The sequence below is a fragment of the Rhinopithecus roxellana genome, chromosome 20 (genome assembly GCF_007565055.1).
Source record: "Rhinopithecus roxellana isolate Shanxi Qingling chromosome 20, ASM756505v1, whole genome shotgun sequence".
NCBI classification, from domain to species: Eukaryota; Metazoa; Chordata; class Mammalia; order Primates; family Cercopithecidae; genus Rhinopithecus; species Rhinopithecus roxellana.
In genome coordinates this window covers 34,020,340-34,041,591 of record NC_044568.1, presented here as the reverse complement: position 1 = coordinate 34,041,591, position 21,252 = coordinate 34,020,340, and the positions used below count along the sequence as shown (strand labels likewise).

At 44.2% G+C, this 21,252-nt stretch overlaps 1 protein-coding gene across 1 annotated transcript; it reads right to left on the bottom strand.

Moving 5' to 3' along the window:
• Positions 1-89: 89 nt before the first annotated feature.
• Positions 90-20,887, bottom strand: LOC104662011 (putative RRN3-like protein RRN3P2). The gene is given in 11 exon segments (XM_030924944.1): positions 90-227; positions 3,286-3,384; positions 6,693-6,762; positions 8,100-8,161; positions 9,419-9,478; positions 9,943-10,072; positions 10,174-10,263; positions 17,390-17,446; positions 18,600-18,654; positions 20,740-20,789; positions 20,791-20,887. Coding segments are annotated over 10 exon segments (630 nt in total). The 5' UTR covers positions 20,830-20,887; the 3' UTR covers positions 90-227; positions 3,286-3,367.
• Positions 20,888-21,252: the final 365 nt, after the last annotated feature.

Here is a 21,252-nt window from a genome sequence, read left to right as displayed (position 1 = left end):
AGGCAGGAGAATGGCGTGGACCCGGGAGGCGGAGCTTGCAGTGAGCCGAGATCCAGCCACTGCACTCCAGCGTGGGCGACAGAGCGAGACTCTGTCTCAGAAAAAAAAAAAAAAGAAAGAAAAAAAATGCTAACCATATTAAACAATCCTTCTGTGGAATCTGTCCCACCACAAGTTTGAGTTGCTGTTTCTTCAGTGTCTTCAATATCCTGCCGAGATGCATTCACCTATAACAAAGGGGAAAAAAAAATTAAAGGATTTTAAAAATACAACTATGTTGCTTTGGGATGGAAATTCATCTGATATAAAGAAGTTCAAGGTGTCCAGATTAGTGCCTTATATTGCACTCCAACACAATACACAATTATGGAACAAGCCTGTAAATTGACCTAGGTCATGAAGGAATTTAAATATAATAAACCAAGCCCCTTTTACCACATACTTATATAAAATCGACAAGAACTATCACGTGATGCTCTATGCCAGGTAGCCTCAACAAATTCAGCATTTATTCTAGCTCTGATATGGTCTGGCTCTGTGTCCTCACCCAAATTTCATCTTTTTTTTTTTTTTTTTTTTTTTGAGGCAGAGTTTCACTCTTGTTGCTCAGGCTGGAGTGCAATAGCAAGATCTCGGCTCACCGCATCCTCCGCCTCCCAGGTCCAAGCGATTCTCCTGCCTCAGCCTCCCAAGTAGCTGGGATTATAGGCATGCGCCACTGTGCCCAGCTAATTTTGTATTTTTAGTAGAGACGGGGTTTCTCCATGTTAGTCAGGCTGGTCTCGAACTCCTGACCTCAGGTGATCCACACGCCTAAGCTCCCCAAAGTGCTGGGATTACAGGCGTGAGCCACTGCACCCGGCCCCAAATCTCATCTTGAATTGTACTCCTATAATTCCCACACGTTGTGAGAGGGACCAGTGGGAGATAATTTGAATCATGGGGTTGGTTTGCTCCATACTGTTCTCCTGATAGCGAATAAGTCTCATGAGATCTGATGGTTTTATCAGGGGTTTCCACTTTTACATCTTCCTCATTTTCTCTTGCCGCCACCATGTAAGAAGTGCCTTTCACCTCCCGCCATGATTCTGAGGCCTCCCCAGCCATATGGAACTGTAAGTCCAATTAAACCTCTTTTTTAGCCAGGTGTGGTGGCTCACGCCTGTAATCCCAGCACTTTGGGAGGCTGAGGTGGGTGGATCATGAGGTCAGGACATCAAGACCATCCTGGCTAACACAGTGAAATCCCGTCTCTACTAAAAATACAAAAAATCAGCCGGGCACGGTGGCATGCACCTGTAATCCCAGCTGCTCAGGAGGCTGAGGCAGGAGAATTGCTTGGACCCAAGAGGTGGAGGATGCAGTGAGCCGAGATCGCGCCACTGCACTCCAGCCTGGGCAACAGGGCAAGACACCGTCTCAAAAAAACAAACAAACAAACAAATAAAACACTTCTTTTTCTTCCCAGGCTCAGTTGTGTTTTTATCAGCAGCATGAAAATGGACTAATAACACCTCTATGTACAAGACACTCACAGACACATCGTGTAATAAACATATCATCAATCAACTGAGCAGAAAAAGGATGAACTGCAAGCCAAATGTGAATTATTCAATATTTATTTTGGTATATCACCATTCAAATATCTTAACATACCACTCAAACCATGCCATTTTTTATTATCCATGCTTGACCTTCTTTGTAAACATTCTAAAATGCTCCTTAAGTATATACCAGAGAAACACTATAAAGAGTACACATACAGTTGGCCAGAGAGGTGCAACTCCAAGTGAACACTGCACCAATGGGCCCAAGCTCCAGCTCTTCTAAGACCTCGTTCCATTTTCCTGCTTCCGTATAGCATCAATGTTTTCCTCCACCAAAGCTCCTCTCCCCTCAGTCCACAAACCTGCTCACATCTCCCCACTCCTGAACCACGCCTCTTAGCCCTGCTCTGTCCCCTCCTTCTACCACAATCCTGCACCAAGGTCTCCAACAGCCCTACTTCTGCTTCCCCACCATCCACATCCCCTCCTGAAATGCAGTTTCTGCCTCTTCACTGACATGGTCCTCCAGAAAGCAACAAAGACTACCTTCTAACCACTAAATCCGAGGACTGTTGCTCTTTTCATCCTTCCAAAAAATGACAGCAGTATCTGATGTTGCTGACCAAACTCCTCCTTCCAGCAGATCCTTCCTGAGCATCTAGACTCATGGTTTTCCTCATACTTCTGATCACCCTTCTCCTCCCCTGTCCTAAACTGTATCTTTCCAAAGGTTTATGCTCAGGTCCCCACCTGCAGCCACGACTGCCGGTGAGTATTCTCTAGTAGGCTGTCCACCAGCAACTGAACCTGGCCAAGACGGAACTCCTCTCCCAGCTGCCTCCTGCTGATATTTCTAACTGCCATGAATGCAACACCAAGATTCGACTCCACAAGGAGCAACCTCTGAAGGATTCCTTTCTCTTACTGTCTGCCTCCCCTCCTCCAAACCAGTCTCAAGGACCAGTTCACCTTTCCTCACAATGTCACCAGAATCCACCACTTCCTTTCATTCCCACTGCACCTTAGTGCGGGCTTCCTGAAACAAAGTTTTAGCTGCTTATAATTAGAATCTGCCCTTAAGAAAGGCCACACAGGAAAAATCACTTCCTTAGGAATCCCTTCCTGACCCCACTGGGATTCTATCAGTTTCTCTAACTCATAATGTATGTTTCATTCATAGCATTTTCCACAACCATACTTTTACATTTGGCTAACTATGTATTTAATGCCTTGTTCTCCAATCATGAGAAGGAACTGTCTACAACTCCCAGCACATACACAGATGGAGTTCAAGACACATTTAAAGAAAGGAAGCAAAGAACGGTGCAAGTGGTTTCTTTTTTTTTTTTTTTTTGAGACGGAGTCTCACTCTGTTACCCAGGCTGGAGTGTAGTGGCACAGTCTTGGCTCACGGCAAGATCTGCCTCCCGAGTTCAACCAATTCTCCCACCTCAGTCTCCTGAGTAGCTGGGATTACAGGCACTCGCCATCATGCCTGGCTAATTTTTTTTTATTTTTATAGAGATGGGGTTTCACCATGTTGGCCAGGCTGGTCTCCAACTCCTAACCTCAGGTGATCTGCCTGCCTTGGCCTCCCAAAGTGCTGGGAATACAGGTGTGAACCACCACGCCTGGCCAAGTGGATTCTTTTATATCACTGACTATTGTTTCCACATACTGTGATTATAACAAATTCAAGTCAGTAAATGAAAATAAAAATAGATTGCTCAATACTTACATCCAACTTGAGTAGCTTTTCAATAATAAGCTCCAGAATTTCATGCCTCAAGGTTGGAAAATACACACTAATCCTTAGTAAGTTATGAACGTAACATTCCTAAAGCAGAAAACATAAGATAAAACATTTCAACAGAGAATAAATGTTTCACAATTATGTAAGCGAAACATCAATTATACAACCTTTAGTTTCAAATATTTAAACAGAAAAAAACAGACTATCCAGCAATACAAAAACTGTACTGTTTCTACATATGTATCATGTTCAGTATAATCATTTCAATTATCCTCAGTGAATGACATTTTTAATTTGCATAACTATAGATGTTTAAGTAGCTGTATTGATAAAACTCATAAATCATACAATCACCAACTTAAAGTATACAATTTAAGTTTTTACTATATTGATATATTGAGTTATGTGACCATCAACATAATCAATTTCAGAACATTTTCTTTTAGAGACAGGGTCTGGCTCTCTCTCAGGCTGGGGTGCAGTGGTGCAATCATAGCTCACTGTAACCCTGAATTCCCGGGATAAGCAAGCCTTCCTCCTCAGCCTCCCTAGTAGCTAGAACTACAGGTGTACACCACCACATCTGGTTAATTTTTCCTCTTAGAGAGACAGGTTCTCGCTATGTTGCCCAGGCTAGTCTTCACCTCCTGGATCTTCCCACTTCAGCCTCCCGAAGTGCTGTGATTACAGGCATAAGCCACTGTGCTCAGCCAGCAATTTTATAACATTTTAATCACTCTAAAAAGAAATCCCATATCCATTGGTAGTGCAACCCTAAAAAATGAAGACCTTGGCAACCACTAGTCTTTCTATGAATCTGCCTCTTTGAGACATTTCCTATAAATGGAGTCATATAATACATGTTTTTAGGGTTCAATCATGTTGTAATATGTAAACCATTCCTTTCATATAAATGGAATCATATAATACAGTCTTCTGGCATGTTTTTAGGGTCCAATCATGTTGTAACATATAAAACATTCCTTTTCATTGCTAATATTTCATTGTACTACGTTTTGTCATCTGTTCATCAGCTGACAGACATTTGAGTTGCTTCTACTTGAGGCTATTACGAATGATGCTGCTATGAACATTCATGTACAAGTTTTTCTGTGGACATATATTTTCATTTCTCTCGGGTATAAACCCAGAAATGGAACTGCTAAGTCACATGGTAATTCTATATTTAACCTTTAAGAAATGCCAGGCTATTTTCCAAAACAGCTGCACCATTTTACATTCCCACAGCAACATATGACAGTTCCAATGTTCCCATTTCTCCACAACCTTGTCAACACTTGTTACTGTCTTCTCATTCTGAATATAACCATCCTTGTGGGCATGAAGTGAAACTATTTCCCTGATGGCTAATGATGTTGAGCTTCTTTTCATGTGCTTTTTTGCAGAAATGCCTATTCGGATCCTTTACCCATTTCAATTGGGTTATTTGCCCTTTTATCATTCCATTATAAGAGTTCTTTACATACACAAGTCCATTACCAGACATAAAATTTAGAAATATTTTCTCCCATTATTTGGGATTCTTTTCATCTTCCTGAAGATGTACTAGGAAGCATAACAATTTTTAATTTTGAAGTACAATTGATGTACTTTTTCTTTGGTCGCTTGTGCTCAGGCATCAAATCTGGAAATTATTGTCTAATCCAACATGTACCCCTATTTTCTTCTCAGAATTTTACAGTTTTTACTCTTCATGTAGGGCTTTTATGGATTTTGAGTTCATTTTTGTACATGGATATCCATATGCTTCATTCTTTTGCATGTTCATATCCACTTCTGCCAGCAGCATCTGTTGAAAAGTCTATTCTCCCCTATTCAATTGTCTTGGACAAGTGGTTACTGTATGTTGGTCTTCTGTCCCGTAACCATGCTGAACTCATTTATTAGCTCTAAAATGTCGTGTGTGTGTGTGAACTCCTTAGGATGACATATAAAATCACCTTGCAAGAGTTTATGCCTTCCATTCCATCTGGATGCCTTTAATTCTTTTTCTTGCCTAACTGCCTTGGCTAGACAAGCAGCAAGAGCGGACATCCTTGTTTTGTTCTTATTCTTCGGAAAAAACTTTTAGTCTTTCACCATCGAATATGATGTTAGCTGTGGGTTTTTCAGATGCCCTTTATCAGGTTGAGAAAATTCCCTTCTGTTTTTGTCATAAAAGGATATTGGTGTTCGTCACACACTTCTGCATCTACTGAGATGATTATGTGGTTTTTGTCCTTTGTTCTATTGCTACAAAATGTTTTATTAATTCATTTTCAAGTACTAAATCAATCTCAGTCGGTCACGGTGGTTCACATCTCTAATCCCAACACTTTGCAAGGTGGAGACAGGTGGATCACTTAAGGTCAGGAGTTCAAGACCAGCCTGGACAATGCGGCAAAACCCCGTCTCTACCAAAAATACAAAAATTAGTGGGGTGTGGTGTCCCATGCCTGTAGTCCCACCTACTCGGGAGGCTGAGGTGGGAGAGTCACTAGAACCCTGGGGAGGCAGAAGTTGCAGCGAGCCGAGACGGTGCCACTGCACTCCAGCCTGGGTGACAGAGAGAGACTGTCCCCTCCCCGGAAAAAAAAAAAAAAGTCAATCTTGCATTCCTAGCATCAATCGCACATAATTATTTTTGTATGCTACTAGATTTGGTTTTATACTAAGGCAACCACCATTAATTATTAAAAACTGCACAGATGATCTGAACATTATACAAAAACTTAAGCAGAATGCTTCTACAGAAGGCTTTGCTTTCAGGTTAAAATAAGGCATATTTACAATTAGTAATACAAGAACTATTATCTTCTAGTAATTCTTGTATAAGCATCAAGCCACTACAGATATTCCTGAAATGAACTCACACCTTGACTTGCACATACTAATAACAGAAAAAGGCATTGGGAATCTCCAGTAGCCGCTTGAGAAGAAAGAAATCTGAGTCAAATTCTTAGACATCAGTTTAAAGTCTAGAAGACAAAGTAACCTTTAAAAGAAAAAGACCTAACATCGGCCGGGCACGGTGGTTCACTAATCCCAGCACTTTGGGAGGCCAAGGCGGGCAGATCACAAGGTCAGGAGTTCGAGACCAGTCTGGCCAATACGGTGAAACCCCATCTCTACTAAAAACACAAAAATTAGCTGGGTATGGTGGCGCGCGCCTATAGTGCCAGCTACTCAGGAGGCTGAGGCAGGAGAATTGCTTGAACCCGAGAGGCGGAGGTTGCAGTGAGCCTAGATGATGCCATTGTACTCCAGCTTGGGTGACAGAGCAAGACTCTGTCTCAAAAAAAGAAAGAAAGAAACAAAAAGACCAAACATCATCTCAAATGAAACCATGCAAACAACTTTTCCATGATTTTCTCAATGAAAAGATTTCTTACCAGTGTTCTCTCCGATTTTCGAACAAATGGAAACTTTTCCACCAGTATCGGCATAAGAAACCACGGTGTCCTATTTTTAAAAAATTAAATCAATCCATGTTAACTTTACTTTCTAGAAAAGTAATACTACCATTCTAAAAGCAAATATGGATAGATATAGGAGGCAAACAAGAACCCCTACCTCAAGGAACTGTAACTGTTTATTTTTTTGAGACAGAGTTTCACTCTTGCTGCCCAGGCTGGAGTGCAGTGGTGCAATCTCAGCTCACTGCAACCTCCGCCTCCCGGGTTCAAGCGATTCTCCTGCCTCAGCCTCCCAAGCAGCTGGGATTATAGGCATGCACCACCACGCCCGGCTAATTTTGTATTTTCAGTAGAGACGGGGTTTCTCCGTGTTGGTCAGGCTGATCTCAAACTCCCAACCTCAGGTGATCCGCCCGCCTCAGCCTCCCAAAGTGCTGGGATTACAGGCGTGAGCCACCGCGCCCGGCCAGAACTGGAATTTACATTGTATAGCTTCTGAGAAAATCTATAACGACTTAGAGAAAATAAGCTTCCGTTAACTCTGATATCAACAGCAAATTGAAGAGGGAGCTTTTTGCTGACATTTCCCACTACACATGTATATTATTTTTAAAAGAAGAAAAAATTACCAAGTTGGATTGTTTCAAGTTAACAAATAATCAACGGACAGAGGGAACTAGAAGTCCACCCTTCCAAAAGAAACCCACAGACCTGAAAAGCTTTTCTTAGAAGTGCAATTTTTAGGCCGGGCGCGGTGGCTCAAGCCTGTAATCCCAGCACTTTGGGAGGCCGAGACGGGCGGATCACAAGGTCAGGAGATCGAGACCATCCTGGCTAACCCGGTGAAACCCCGTCTCTACTAAAAATATATAAAAAACTAGCCGGGCGAGCTGGTGGGCGCTTGTAGTCCCAGCTACTCGGGAGGCTGAGGCAGGAGAATGGCGTGAACCCGGGAGGCGGAGCTTGCAGTGAGCTGAGATCCGGCCACTGCACTCCAGCCTGGGCGACAGAGCCAGACTCCGTCTCAAAAAAAAAAAAAAAGAAGTGCAATTTTTATTCATATGGCATGACACAAACACACACAGGGGTTTCTCACTGAAAATGTTTGGATAGTGTATCTGTTGAAGATAAAAGCAAAATTCCAACCACCATACGACACTGGGGGAGAATCTGCATATAAACTTTGAAAAACAATCAAAGACAATACATAGAAAATGGAAATGCCACTTTTGGTAGAACGTAAAGTTTCCTCAAGTGGATACAAAAAAAAAAACATGCAATGTAAGATTCAAGCTTTAATGCTATTAAGAGTTTATAATTTTTACTAATTGATTACAATTTTCTTGTGAACTGAACATTCAAATTAAGGAAAAGTATACTCACGATGGGACATATCTTGCTATTATTTGCAAGGCTCTGTGACGTGTCAAAATTTGCAGGAAGACCTGCAAGGAGAAAAGTTGAGAGTATGAGCATCAAAACGAAACCAAAGGGCGACGCACTTGAAGCTAAAAATACATGCTGGGCGGGCGCGGTGGCTCACGCCTGTCATCCCAGCACTTTGGGAGGCTGAGGCGGGTGGATCACCTGAGGTCAGGAGTTCAAGACCAGCCTGACCAACATGGTGAAACCCCATCTCTACTAAAAATACAAAAACTAGCCGGGCATGGTGGCACATGCCTGTAGTTTCATCTACTCAGGAGGCTGAAGCAGGAGAATCACTTGAACCTGGGAGGTAAAGGCTGCAGTGAGCTGAGATCATACCACTGTACTCCAGCCTGGGTGACAGAGCAAGACTCTGTCTCAAAAAAAAAAAAGTGACATACTTGAAGCTAAAAACACATGCTAACCAAAACAGAATAATTAATCACAGAAATAATAATTTCAAGATTTTTTCTCCACAACCATCAATGAAAACTAAATGGACTAATTATATAAACAATGCATTCAAGACAACTGACTGCATATCAACGCTAAATATAACAAAAACATTTTATCAACGGTTGTCATTTGTTGCAGTCTACTTATTAGAATAGGTGCCAGGTGTTCTGTGCTTTACTTTTTTTTTTTTTTTTTTTTTTTAAAGAGATAGTGTCTTGCCATCTTGTCCAGACAGGGCTGGAACTCCTGGCTCAAGCAATCCACCCACCTAAGCCTCCCAGGTAGCTGTGACTAAAGAGACACACCACCCTGCCTCGTTCTACTTTAAGCCTTTTTTTTTTTTTTTTTTTTTTTGAGACGGAGTCTCGCTCTGTCGCCCAGGCTGGGGTGCAGTGGCCGGATCTCAGCTCACTGCAAGCTCCGCCTCCCGGGTTTATGCCATTCTCCTGCCTCAGCCTCCCAAGTAGCTGGGACTACAGGCGCCTGCCACCTCGCCCGGCTAGATTTTTGTATTTTTTAGTAGAGACGGGCTTTCACCATGTTAGCCAGGATGGTCTTGATCTCCTGACCTCGTGATCCGCCCGTCTCAGCCTCCCAAAGTGCTGGGATTACAGGCTTGAGCCACCGCGCCCGGCCACTTTAAGCCTTTTTTAAGGAAATGTTTGAAAAAAATGGTTTTTTGTAGAGACAAAGTCTCACTATGTTGCCCAGGCTGGTCTCAAACTCTTGGCCTCAAGTGATCCTCCCGTCTTGGCCACCCAAAGTGCTGGGATTATGAGTGTAAGCTACTGTGCCCAGGCTTTAAAGCTTTTCATACTTACTATCATCTTCATCCTCAGAATCTGAAACATCTACATCACCTTCCTTAACGATCACTCGGGCTTTTGAGGGAAAAAGAAAGTATGTTATTTTGTCATTGATCTAGACAATAAATAGCTATACAAAAAAGTTACTGACGTAGAGAATTAACAGCTATATAGAAAAGTTATTTTTCCATAATCCAAAGTTATCCCAATGATTAATTAAAAAGCACAGTCTGAAAAAAATGTAAAGCACTATAGTTTTTAAATGGCTAAACATTCCTAGATGAGTTCTAAGACTTCACCAGGAGTTCAATAAAGCAAATTACAATTCATAAAACTCACAGCAACAAATGAATCTAGACACCTCCACAGGGGTCATTACGGGGAACACATGTCTACCAGTCCTGGTGCCAATATCCATCTGGAATCTTCCATGGTAGCAGTATCTCTCATATACAAGGGGAAGGTGGTATTTTAATAAAGAAGTATTAAAAAAAAAAAAGCAAAAGAAAATTCCAAGCAAGCAAAGAGTAATGACTTACGAGGCACAAAATGAGAAGCAATCATGCTGAGACACGGTCTGAGGAAAACAGTCTGTGCTGATACAAGATTACCAAGAAAAGCCAAATACTCTTCCACTACTGTTTGACTTCTATTCAACCAAGGCAATCTCTAGAGTTGAGAAAGATAAAAACAGCATGTTATTAATAAAATATATACTATTATAAAGTTCTGAATTACATACTAGACAGTGAAATAAATGGTGAACTTACCAATATAATACTGATAAGCTGCTCAAAGTCTTTTGTCAAGTACATGATAGAAGAACGGAATTCCAGCAGCCAGTTGATGATCTGGTCAGCCTTAAGTTAAACAAAGAAGAGTACTTTCAAAATCACAAATCCTCTAAGATAACAGAAATTTACAGCTATCTTTATCAATCATCTATCAAGAATAGGTTGGGGGGAAAAGGTCACAAACTTGGAAGGAAATCGAAACTGGGTATCAAAACAGAAAAATATGTCACAATAAACTTTCCTGTTTTAAAAAAGCAATCCAGTAACTCTAAAATGTAGGAAAAAGACTTAAATGCAATACTTCCGCCTGATCACTTTTGTTTGCCCTGAAAACACAAAATCACCTCAAATGTTGACACCTGGGACTTTTAAAAATTGCAGAATTCTAGCAGATTCAAATATTAGAGGATCACAAAGGAACAATAGCTGCCTCTATTTCCTCTACATTCAAGCTGACCAGAAAGCAAGCTGATAAAACTCAGTCTAGGCTCATCAATTGGGGTCATGAATAAACATAACTTTTCTAAACCAAACTGTTTAGAAACTGTTTTCTAAACTGTGGCTGAGTTTAAATATATTATGATGTGTTTGTTCTGTATAAATGATAATCCCATTCCTCCATGAAATATTTTTCAGGCAAATCAAATTACTATTCACAATAATTGTTAGTGACATGAGAAGAACTGCTAAATTTGAAAGGCAATGTATAAAATACAGTGTCAATTATGTAAAATATTACTGTATTAATTATATTCATGCATATATACATACATACAAACATTAAGAAAAAGCCCCTAATTTGTGGAAGAGTTAGACATATAAATAAAAGGAACACAAGGTCATACCTACAGGGATATTCATAGGGAGTTATCATTTAGTGAGAACACACCATATGCCAGGCACGGTGTCTGACACTCTACATACATATCTTCTTCTAATCCTAAAAACTCTGCAAGATGTTTAGTTATTCCCATTTTGCTGTTCAGGAAGCTGAGACTAAGAGAGATTAATAAGCAATCTGCCCAACCAAGAAGCCAGTAAAGAAGCAGGTCCAAACCTGTCTGTCTCAGTCAAGGTTATCCTCCATCCACTGTCCCACACGCCTCCCTGTATGTGGAGAAGGAGCTGTCACCTTTTCCCCACCGTAATTCAGCTACTGAGTGCTTAATATGCCATGTGACAAACTCCCACAGATCAACCATTTTCTGATGAAATCCCAAGTAGCCTGGCAGTAAAATAAAGTAAAACCATAACTCATGTGTACTATGGTAATTTCATAACATCCACAACTGTTAAGGATAACATTAATGGTAGCTCGCTAAGGCCAAAGGCACCTAGAAAGCAAGCTAAGTTAGTGTGCAAATAAAAAAATCTATCCCATCTCTTTTCCACTAAAAAGACTGCAACAAAACTATAAGGATAACATTTAAACTGTACCATTTTTAAAAGTAAATCAGGCCAGGCGTGGTGGCTCACGCCTGTAATCCCAACACTTTGAGAGGCCAAGGTGGGTGGACCACCTGAGGTTGAGAGTTCAAGACCAGCCTGACCAACGTGGAGAAATCTTGTCTCTACTAAAAATACAAAATCAGCCGGGTGTGGTAGTGCATGCCCGTAATCCCAGCTACTAGGGACGCTGAGGCAGGAAAATCGCTTGAACCCCGGAGGCGGAGATTGCAGTGAGCCAAGATCATGCCATTGCACTCCAGCCTGGACAACAAGAGCAAAACTCCGTCTCGAAAAGGAAAAAAAAAAAAAAAAGTAAATCAGTCGCAGGCTTTGATGCGTTAGTACTGAACTATTATTATTTCTACTAGCAGCCAGGAACAGTGGCTCATGCCTGTAATCCCAGCACTTTTGAGAGGCCAAGGCAGGAGGAGACTGCTTGAGCCCAGGAATTTGAGACCAGCCTGGGCAACACAGGGAGACCCAGTCTCTAGAAAAATTAGCCTGGCATGGTAGTACATGCCTGTGATCCAAGGTGCTCGTGAGCCTGAGGTGGGAAGACTGCTTGAGCCTGGGAGGTTGAGGCTGCAGTGAGCCATGATCGGGCCCACTACACTCCAGCCTGGGTGACAGAGCACAACCCTGTCTCAAGATGAAAAAAGTTCTACTTGCAACACTCCACACAACTAGTGCAATTCTTGGTATGTTCAAATACCAAGAATGAGAACTGCTGATACAAAATACAGTGGAACACCAAGAAAATATCCCTTTGTAACTGGGAAAGAAGGCAGGGGTCAGGAAAAGCTTTAAAGAGAAAGTGATGCTTCAGCGGTCTTTAAGCAGTAACACAGTTGAGTCTTTTCTGGAAGTTCTACTTCTTACAGAAGGAAAAGTATGTTTTCAGAAAACTGAAAGACGTTCAGTATGGCTGGCATGTATAGTGAGCAAGCTAACAGATAATAAATCTGGGGAACAAAGAAGCACCAAGTAGACCACGGAGGGCCTTGTAAACCAGGTCTGTAACTAGAGAGATCTGGAAGTGTGGGAAACGGACTCAATGAAGGAGCAACCATGTGCTTAGAGAACCAGGGAAAGCTCCATTAAAGACACTTCAACTCAGTTTAAACGGTGAGCAGGAGCTTTTTAAACTACAGTAATAACAACAGTAAACACTAATATAGCACTTACTGTATGCCAAGCACTGCTCTAAGACTTTAACATACAGTAACTCATGTCATCCTTACTCCATGAAGTAGGTACTACTACCGATTCCCATTTTACAGATGAGGACACTGAACAGAAGCACCGTAACTTGTCCCTGGTCACACAGCTGGCAAGAAGGGAGGCAATGTAACTATAGCCGGTGCTCAAATAGGTAGCAAATAAAGTACATACAGGGACCTCCTCCAGCCAGGAAAAAAAGGCACAGGCAAAGGCACAAAGATGCAAAGTGGCAAATTCCAGGAATAAAGTATCTAGCAAGAGGAAAGATAAAAAAGGTTGCAGGCCACACTGATCTTCATTTTCCATAGGCATGAAGTTTTTTAGTAGGGGAATGACATGCCTAGACACGTGCTTTCCAGAGATAATTTAGGCTACACTGTTGAGGATAAATGGTGGTTGTGGGGGCCACACAGGTATGAGATATAGGAGGACTGAGAACATAGAGACCCGCTAAAGAGGTTACCGGAATCCATACAAGAGAGAACCAACAAAACAGGAAGGCTTGAAAGATTTTTTTTCCCCCTAAGGGCTTGATCAGTGAACGGATTTGAGGGGTACTAAAGACCCCAAGGTTGCTAGCTCAATAATGAGGGAAGTAATGAACAGTTAAGCACATCAAGAAGTGTGCAGAAGTGGTAGGTGTGAGAGAAAGGTTAAGAGTTTATTTATTTATTTATTTATTTATTTGAGACGGAGTCTTGCTCTGTCGCCCAGGCTGGAGTGCAGTGATGCGATCTCAGCCCACTGCAAGCTCTGCCTCCCGGGTTCATGCCATTCTCCTGCCTCAGTCTCCCGAGTAGCTGGGACTACAGGCGCCCGCCACCATGCCCGGCTGATTTTTTTTGTATTTTTAGTAGAGACAGCATTTCACCGTGTTAGCCAGGATGGTCTTGATCTCCTGACCTCATGATCCTCCCGCCTCGGCCTCCCAAAGTGCTGGAATTATAGGCGTGAGCCACCGCACCCGGTCAAGAGTTTATTTTAAGATGTGATAAGTTTGAAGCACCTATGATGATTCTGGGTAAATGCATATAACAGACAGTTAAGAAACAAGTCTAGGCCGGGTGCAGTGGCTCATGCCTATAATCCCAGCACTGTGGGAGGCTGAGGTGGGTGGATCACTTGAGGTCAGGAGTTCGAGACCAGCCTGGCGAGCATGGTGAAATCCCAAATCTACTGAAAAAACAAAAAAATTAGCTGGGCGTGGCAGCATAGCTACTGAGGAGGCTGAGGAGGGAGGATGGCTTGAACCCAGGAGGCAGAAGCTGCAGTGAGCCAAGATCATCCCACTACACTACAGCCTAGGTTATAGAGCAAGGCTCTGGTCTGCCCCTGCCCCCAAAAACGAAAATGAAACAAGTCTGGAACCCACAAGAGCAATCTTCGCTACAGACACAAATATATTAGGACACACGTAGATTCCAAAGCCATGAAGGGAGATGAAGAGATCACACAGAAGAATCTACAGAGTGAGGAAACAGTCGAGTTTTGAAGCCCAATGAACAACAAATTTAAGATCAAGAACCTATCGAGAGAGATTAGAGATTAAGGGATCACAAGACAGAAGGATCAGAAACACTGTTTTATTTATTTATTTATTTATTTTGAGGCAGAGCCTCACTCTGTCACCCAGGCTGGAGTGCAGTGGCGCGATCTCGGCTCACTGCAAGCTCTGCCTCCCAGGTTCACGTCATTCTGCTGTCAGCCTCCCAAGCAGCTGGGACTACAGGCGCCCATCACCACACTCGGCTAATTTTTTCCTGTTTAGTAGAGACGGGGTTTCACTGTTAGCCAGGATGGTCTTGATCTGCTGACCTCATGATCCACCCGCCTCAGCCTCCCAAAGTGCTGGGATTACTGGCGTGAGCCACCGCACCCGGCCCAGAAACACTGTTTTAAGAAGTGGGTGGCCAACAGTGTCGGCTGATTCAAGGCTTAAAAAAATAAGTACACTGAGGCTGGGCTCAGTGGCTCACACTTGTAATCTCAGCACTTTGGGAGGCCAAGGCGGGCAGGTCACCTGAGGTCAGGAGTTTGAGACTAGCCTGGCCAACATGGTGAAACCCTGTCTCTACTAATAATAAAAAAATCAACCAGGCATGGTGGCCGGTGCCTGTAATCCCAGCTATTTGGGAGGCTGAGGCAGGAGAACTGCCTGAACCCGGGAGGCAAAAGTTGCAGTGAGCCCAGATCGCACCACTGCACTCCAGCCTGGGCCACAAGAATTGAGACTTTGTCTCAAAAAGAGTCCACTGAAATCAACATCTAAAAACAATGGGTAACCTGTCAGGGTAATTACTGTGTCTGGAATTGGTGGGTTCTTGGTCTCAGTGACTTCAAGAATGAAGCTGCAGACCAACGCGGAAAGTGTTACAGCTCTTAAAGGCGGCGATCTGGAGTTGTTCCTTCTGATGTTCGGAGTTTCTTCCTTCTGGTGGGTTCGTGGTCTCCCTGGCCTCAGAAGTGAAGCTGCAGACCTTTGCGGTGAAGGCGGCGGGGACCCAAAGAGTGGGCAGCAGCAAGATTTATTGTAAAGAGTGAAAGAACAAACCACCCACAGTGTGGAAGCTGACCCCAGCGGGTTGCCACTGGCGCTCCGGCAGCCTGCCTTTATTCCCTTATCTGACCCCACCCACATCCTGCTGATTGGTCCATTTTACAGACAGCTGATTCATCCGTTTTGACAGTGCTGACTGCTGCATTTACAATACTTTTAGCTAGACACACAGTGCTAGGCAGAAAAGTTCTCCAAGTCTTCACTAGATCAGGTAGACACAGAGTACTGATTGGTGTATTTACAAACCTTGAGCTAGATACAGGGTACTGATTGGTGTATTTACAATCCCTTAGCTAGACATAAAGGTTCTCCAAGTCCCCACTAGACTCAGGAGCCCAGTTGGCTTCACCTACTGAATCCTGTGCTAGGGCCGCGGGCAGAGCAGCCCTCCAGTCCACGCCACACCTGCACTCCTCAGCCCTTGGGCAGTCGATGGGACCGGGCGCCACGGAGCAGGGGGCGGTGCCGTCGGAGGCTTGGGCTGCGCAGGAGTCCACCCTGGGGGGAGGGGGGCTCCGGCATGGTGGGCTGTAGGTCTCCAGCCCTGCCACGCGGGGAGGCAGCTGAGGCCCTGTGAGAATTCGAGTGCAGCACCAGCGGGCCGGCACTGCTGGGGACCCGGCGCACCCTCTGCAGCTGCTAGCCCGGATGCTAAGCCTCTCACTCCAGCCGGCCGCTCCAAGTGCGGGGGCCAGCCAAGACGAGCCCACGCCCACCAGGAACTCGCGCTGGCCAGCGAGCTCTGCTTGCAGCCCCGGTTCCCTCCTGCGCCTCTCCCTCCACACCTCCCCAGAAGGAGCCGGCTCCGGCCTTGGTCAGCCCAGAGAAGGGCTCCCACAGTGCAGCGGCGGGCTGAAGCGGCCAGAGTGGGCGCCGAGGCCAAGGAGTGAGCGAGAGTGAGCGAGGGCTGCGAGGGCTGCCAGCACGCTGTCATCTCTCATCACTACAGTGATAAGAACAGTGGACTTAAATGTGAGTGAGAAATGATACAGCGAAGTCAGCTGGAACAAAACCGACAGATGACAATTACTGCCCTTATTTTGAATCAGAGACTGTTCTAAGTGCTTCCTGCATATTAGCTCATTGAATCCTTGTTAAATATTTCCATGTTTAAAGCCAGGCACAGTGGCATGCACCTATAGTCCCAGCTTCTTAGGAGGCTGAAGAGAAAGGATCATTTGAGGCCAGAAATTCAAGGCTGTGGTGCGCTATGATGACACCTGTGAATAGCCGGGGCAACACAGCAAGACCTCATCTCTTAAAAAACAAAACACTCCATATTTTTGAACTCTATTGTTTTCTTGGTTTTACACAGTGAAAAATAGAGGCAGAGAGGTTAAAACAATTTGCTCAAGATCACGCACTGGATAATAAAATTGGAATTTTATTCCAGGCAATCTAACTACTGTTGCCATGGTAATAAACCATTCTCTTCAAAATTGGGCAATAAAGGAAGAATGGTGAAACAAAATGTATCAAGGTTTTACTACATGATAGGTGTATCTCGAACCTGGAAATGCTGAATCAGTGGTTGTTTTTTGGTTTGTTTTAGCTTTAAAGAGACAAGAGAGTTGCATGCAGCCGGGAGGAAAGACGTAGTAATCTAATAGAAAGGAGGCATTAGAACAGGGTTTCCCAGCCTCAACACTGTTGTCATTTGGGGCTGGATCACTCTTGGTTATGGGAGGTTGCCCTGTGCACTGTGAGATGTTTAGCAGTATCTCTGTCATTCACCCACTAGATGCCAGTAGCACCCCTTCCTCCCAATTGTGACAAACAAAAATATCTGCAGCCATTACCAAATGTCTCCTAGGGAGTAAAACTGTCCCTGGTTGAGAACCACCAGATTAAAGTAAGGGAGGACCATGGAGACAGCAAGTTCTGGAGGACAGACCGGGAGACAAAGAACAAACTATGTCTGTATAAAGTGGCAATAATTTTGCTAATGATCAAACACAAAATTACCTTTACGTCTGGATCTAACAGCTGGTTCTTCAACAACTCAAAGTCACTTGTTTCACCCTTAACAAGAAGGGGAAAGAATTAAGTTATGCTTTTGTTTCCTGTTTAGTAGCAACAGCAAGACTTTTAACCATACCTTCACATCAGATGAAATTATAAAAGGAACACTAACTTTCACATGTCAATTGCGGATTATAAAATCATGACTACAAAAATTTAAACACTCATGTTAATGCAGCCAGAGGGCTTGCAAAAAGGAAAATGATACACTACATTTGGCTATACTTCTGTATTGACATTTGAATACAACAATTGATACTCCTGCGAATTCTCAAAAAGCATGAGGGAAAAAAACAGCCAGCTATAATGATCTATTCAGGAGGATCTAAAAAAGTATTCACGCAAATATGGATACAAACGGGTATTACATATAAACATACCGTTACTTAACATTTTCCCTCTACTCCTGAGATATAGTAGAAACGCTTCTGAACTACCACAAAAACAAAAATCTCTAGTCAGATGATGGTTTACTGTCCCAAAGTAATGCTTAGGTAAGTTCCTCAACAAATAAAATGCTGTAGGCCAGGCACAGTGGCTCACGCCTGTAATCCCAGCACTTTTGGAGGCCGAGGTGGGTGGATCACAAGGTCAGGAGTTCGAGACCAGCCTGGCCAACATGGTGAAACCCCATCTCTACTAAAAAAATTTTAAAAAATTAGCCAGGTGTGGTGGTGCGTGTCTGTAATCCCAGCTATTCAGGAGACTGAGGCAGGAGAATTGCTTCAACCTGGGAGGTGAAGGATGCCATGAGCTGAGATCACGCCACTGCACTCCAGCCTGGGCAACAGAGTAAGATTCCAGCTCACAAAATTAAAAAAATAAAAATAAATATAAATAAAACTCTGTAATTGTTTTTAATTCTAGCACTTGCTAAAGCTAAAAGATGCTTTGTAAATAAAGCATGTGAACAGGTGAAACCTCAGTAAAGACATTATTACTCTCTCATTATTACCTGTGAAACGGGCCAAGGTGGGGGAAAAAAAGGACACTATTACTCTAATTTTGCACTGACGGCATCATGCTTTTATTAAATATTTGATTTCAACTGGTATCTTAATTAAGCTTGCTATTTCTATCGGTCTTTAGTATAACAGCAATAGTTGTATTCTGACCTGACCAAAAGCAAACCTCATACGTTATCTCCTCTTACCTTTTTATACTTCAGCAAGACTTCTGTCACAGTTCCACCAAACCCAACAGTTTTTCTTGGGGGAGAATTGAAAAAATCATTCTCTAATGCACGCATATTTCAAACCCCGTGGAACCAAAATTAACAAGCTATTAAGTTCATGAAAATATTAAAAATTAGAATAGCCAACATTTATTGAACCAACATCATTCAGTGGGACTATTGTTAAGGCCTCTTTACTGGTCTCCCTGCTTCCACTCCTAATCAACAATCCCTCCTTTGCTCAGCAACCGAAAACTGTCTTCCCACTGCACTTACAGTAAAAATTCAAATCTCTCAGTGTGGTACTTAAGATCCTACATTAATCTGGCCCCTGCCTACCTCTCTCACCTCATCTCCAACACCTTGTTTTACCACAGCCATAATGTGTTTTCTGCTCTTCAACATGCCAAGCTGGTTCTCATTTCTCTTACTGTTCACTCTATTGGAAATACTCTTTTCCCAAATCTCTAGGTGGCTGGTTTTTTTTTTTTTTTTTTTTGAGATGGAGTCTTGCTCTGCTGCCCAGGCTGGAGTGCAGTGGTGTGATCTCGACTTAACTGCAACCTCCATCTCCCGGGTTCAAACAATTCTCCTGCCTCAGCCTCCTGAGTAGCTGGGATTACACCCACCCGCCACCACGCTCAGCTAATTTTTGTATTTTTAGTAGAGATGGGGTTTCGGCATGTTGGCCCGGCTGGTCTCGATCTCCTGACTTCGGGTGATCCGCCCACCTCGGCATCCCAAAGTGCTGTGATTACAGGTGTGAGCAATTACTCCCGGCCTAGATTTTTGTCTTCATTCAAGTGGAAGCTCAAATGTCAGATGTCTTCCCCACGAAATATCTCAAGAACTCCTTCTCTTCCTTCTCCCTCCCCCATTACCCTGTTGTATAACTGAAATCATCGTAATTTATTGGCCTATGTACTGCCTTTCCCCCCTAGGCTGTAAGCTCTGTAGAAAGCAGGGACATTAGTGTCTTTGGATACACTACTGTCCCCAGTGTTTAACACAGTAAGCAGGAGCTCGATAAATATTATGAATCATATTATGCTAATTGTTTTACAAGGTCTGCTTCACTTACACAGAGTAAATTAATAAAAAAACATAGCATCCTAATGACTCTGAAGGTTAAACGCCAAGTGTGCTATGGGGGTTAGGCATTTAAAAGTGGAGCAAAATAAAGACTGTTAAACAAATAAGTGTGTCGAAACAAATTTCAAACAAAAAAAATGTAATATTCAATTTGCCATGAGTGACAACATTCGGCTGATAAACCAAATAGCCCAGGGAATCCCTTCCAAATTTGGAGGAAAAAGCGGGAAGGAAGAAGAGTCAAGGTGCAGAAGGCAGTACCAAGGCCTGGGAAATCACGAAGAAACACAGTCGGGAAAGGGGGCCTCCAGAACAGAGAATATACTCACTTTTCCGGGCCCCACCCATGTCTATTGATTTGCTTTAATGCGACCCCCAGAGCAAATGCCAGAGAAAAGGCAAGTAGGCAAGGCAAAAAAAAAAAACTTTATTTACAAGCCAGTGTGAAGGAGGGAGCGAGGTTCACCGGTCTCTGGCGGTGGAGGCCGACGAAGTCGCTCCGGCGTTCTCGGACGAGGTTCCTGGGTCCCGCGTACGAGGAGGGGCCGAGGAAGCTCGCTCCGGCGATCTCGGACGAGGTTCCTAGGACCCCCGTAGAAGGAGGGGCAAAAGAAGTTTGCTCCGCGCGCCCGCCGGGGGCGGCTTTTATGTCCTGGGCCCGGGAGTGGGCGGGCAGTGGGCGTGACATAGGCGGGTCAGGGGCGGGGAGGTAGGCGTGGCTAGGCGGGTTCCGGTTTCTCGCCGTCGGAAGTCGGGTTGCGCCTGCGCAGTCGACCCGTGTCTTTCCCGGGTGCGGGGAAAGTTGACGGTGAAGAACACGGAACTGTGTCATCTTGCCTCCGTTCGTCCAAACATCTATTACCCAGTTACGAGGAATGAGCTCATTCCCGCCAACATGAGATGACCCTCGACCCCGTGCTCCTACCACACGCCATTAGCTTTGTCCCAGACCCTTTCAATCCGCTCCCCTAAGCGCAGTCCTGAGCTGTGGTCTCGGACGCGCAGAAGGAAGCAGCCTGAATCTTACCCAGTCCTCGACGCGCCGAGCGTCTTGACTGCAGAGGCCGAAGCAGCCGCCATCTCCCGGCAACCGCGTGTGACGCAGCGGTGCCGCCATTGGGCCGAACTAACACGACCGCTGCGCCTCAGGCCGGATGCCCTGCTCCTTCCAGCCTCAGCCCTCTGTCCCGGAAGTTGCGCTTGCCGGCGCAACCTTCAGCCAATCAGGGACCCCGCCTGGGGACAGCGTGTGCTCTCGGCGAGCGAGAGCGCCGCCAAACCCCGCCCCTCATTCTACTTGGACCACTTGTTCCACCCAGCGCGAATGCGCGAGTAAGGAGAGTTAGGAAGGTCCTGCTCCATCCAGGCCCAAGGATCCCAAAGAAAGGGTGGAAATACCCTGGATGTGCTAAGCTGTGGCCGGGTACACTCGAGTGTTAATTTTTTGGAGTCAAAGCCTCCCTCAGTTAAATCAAAGAAACTGAAGCACTGTGATTGACCCAGATCCTCACGGAGGAAAGGGGATTTGAATCCGGCTGAC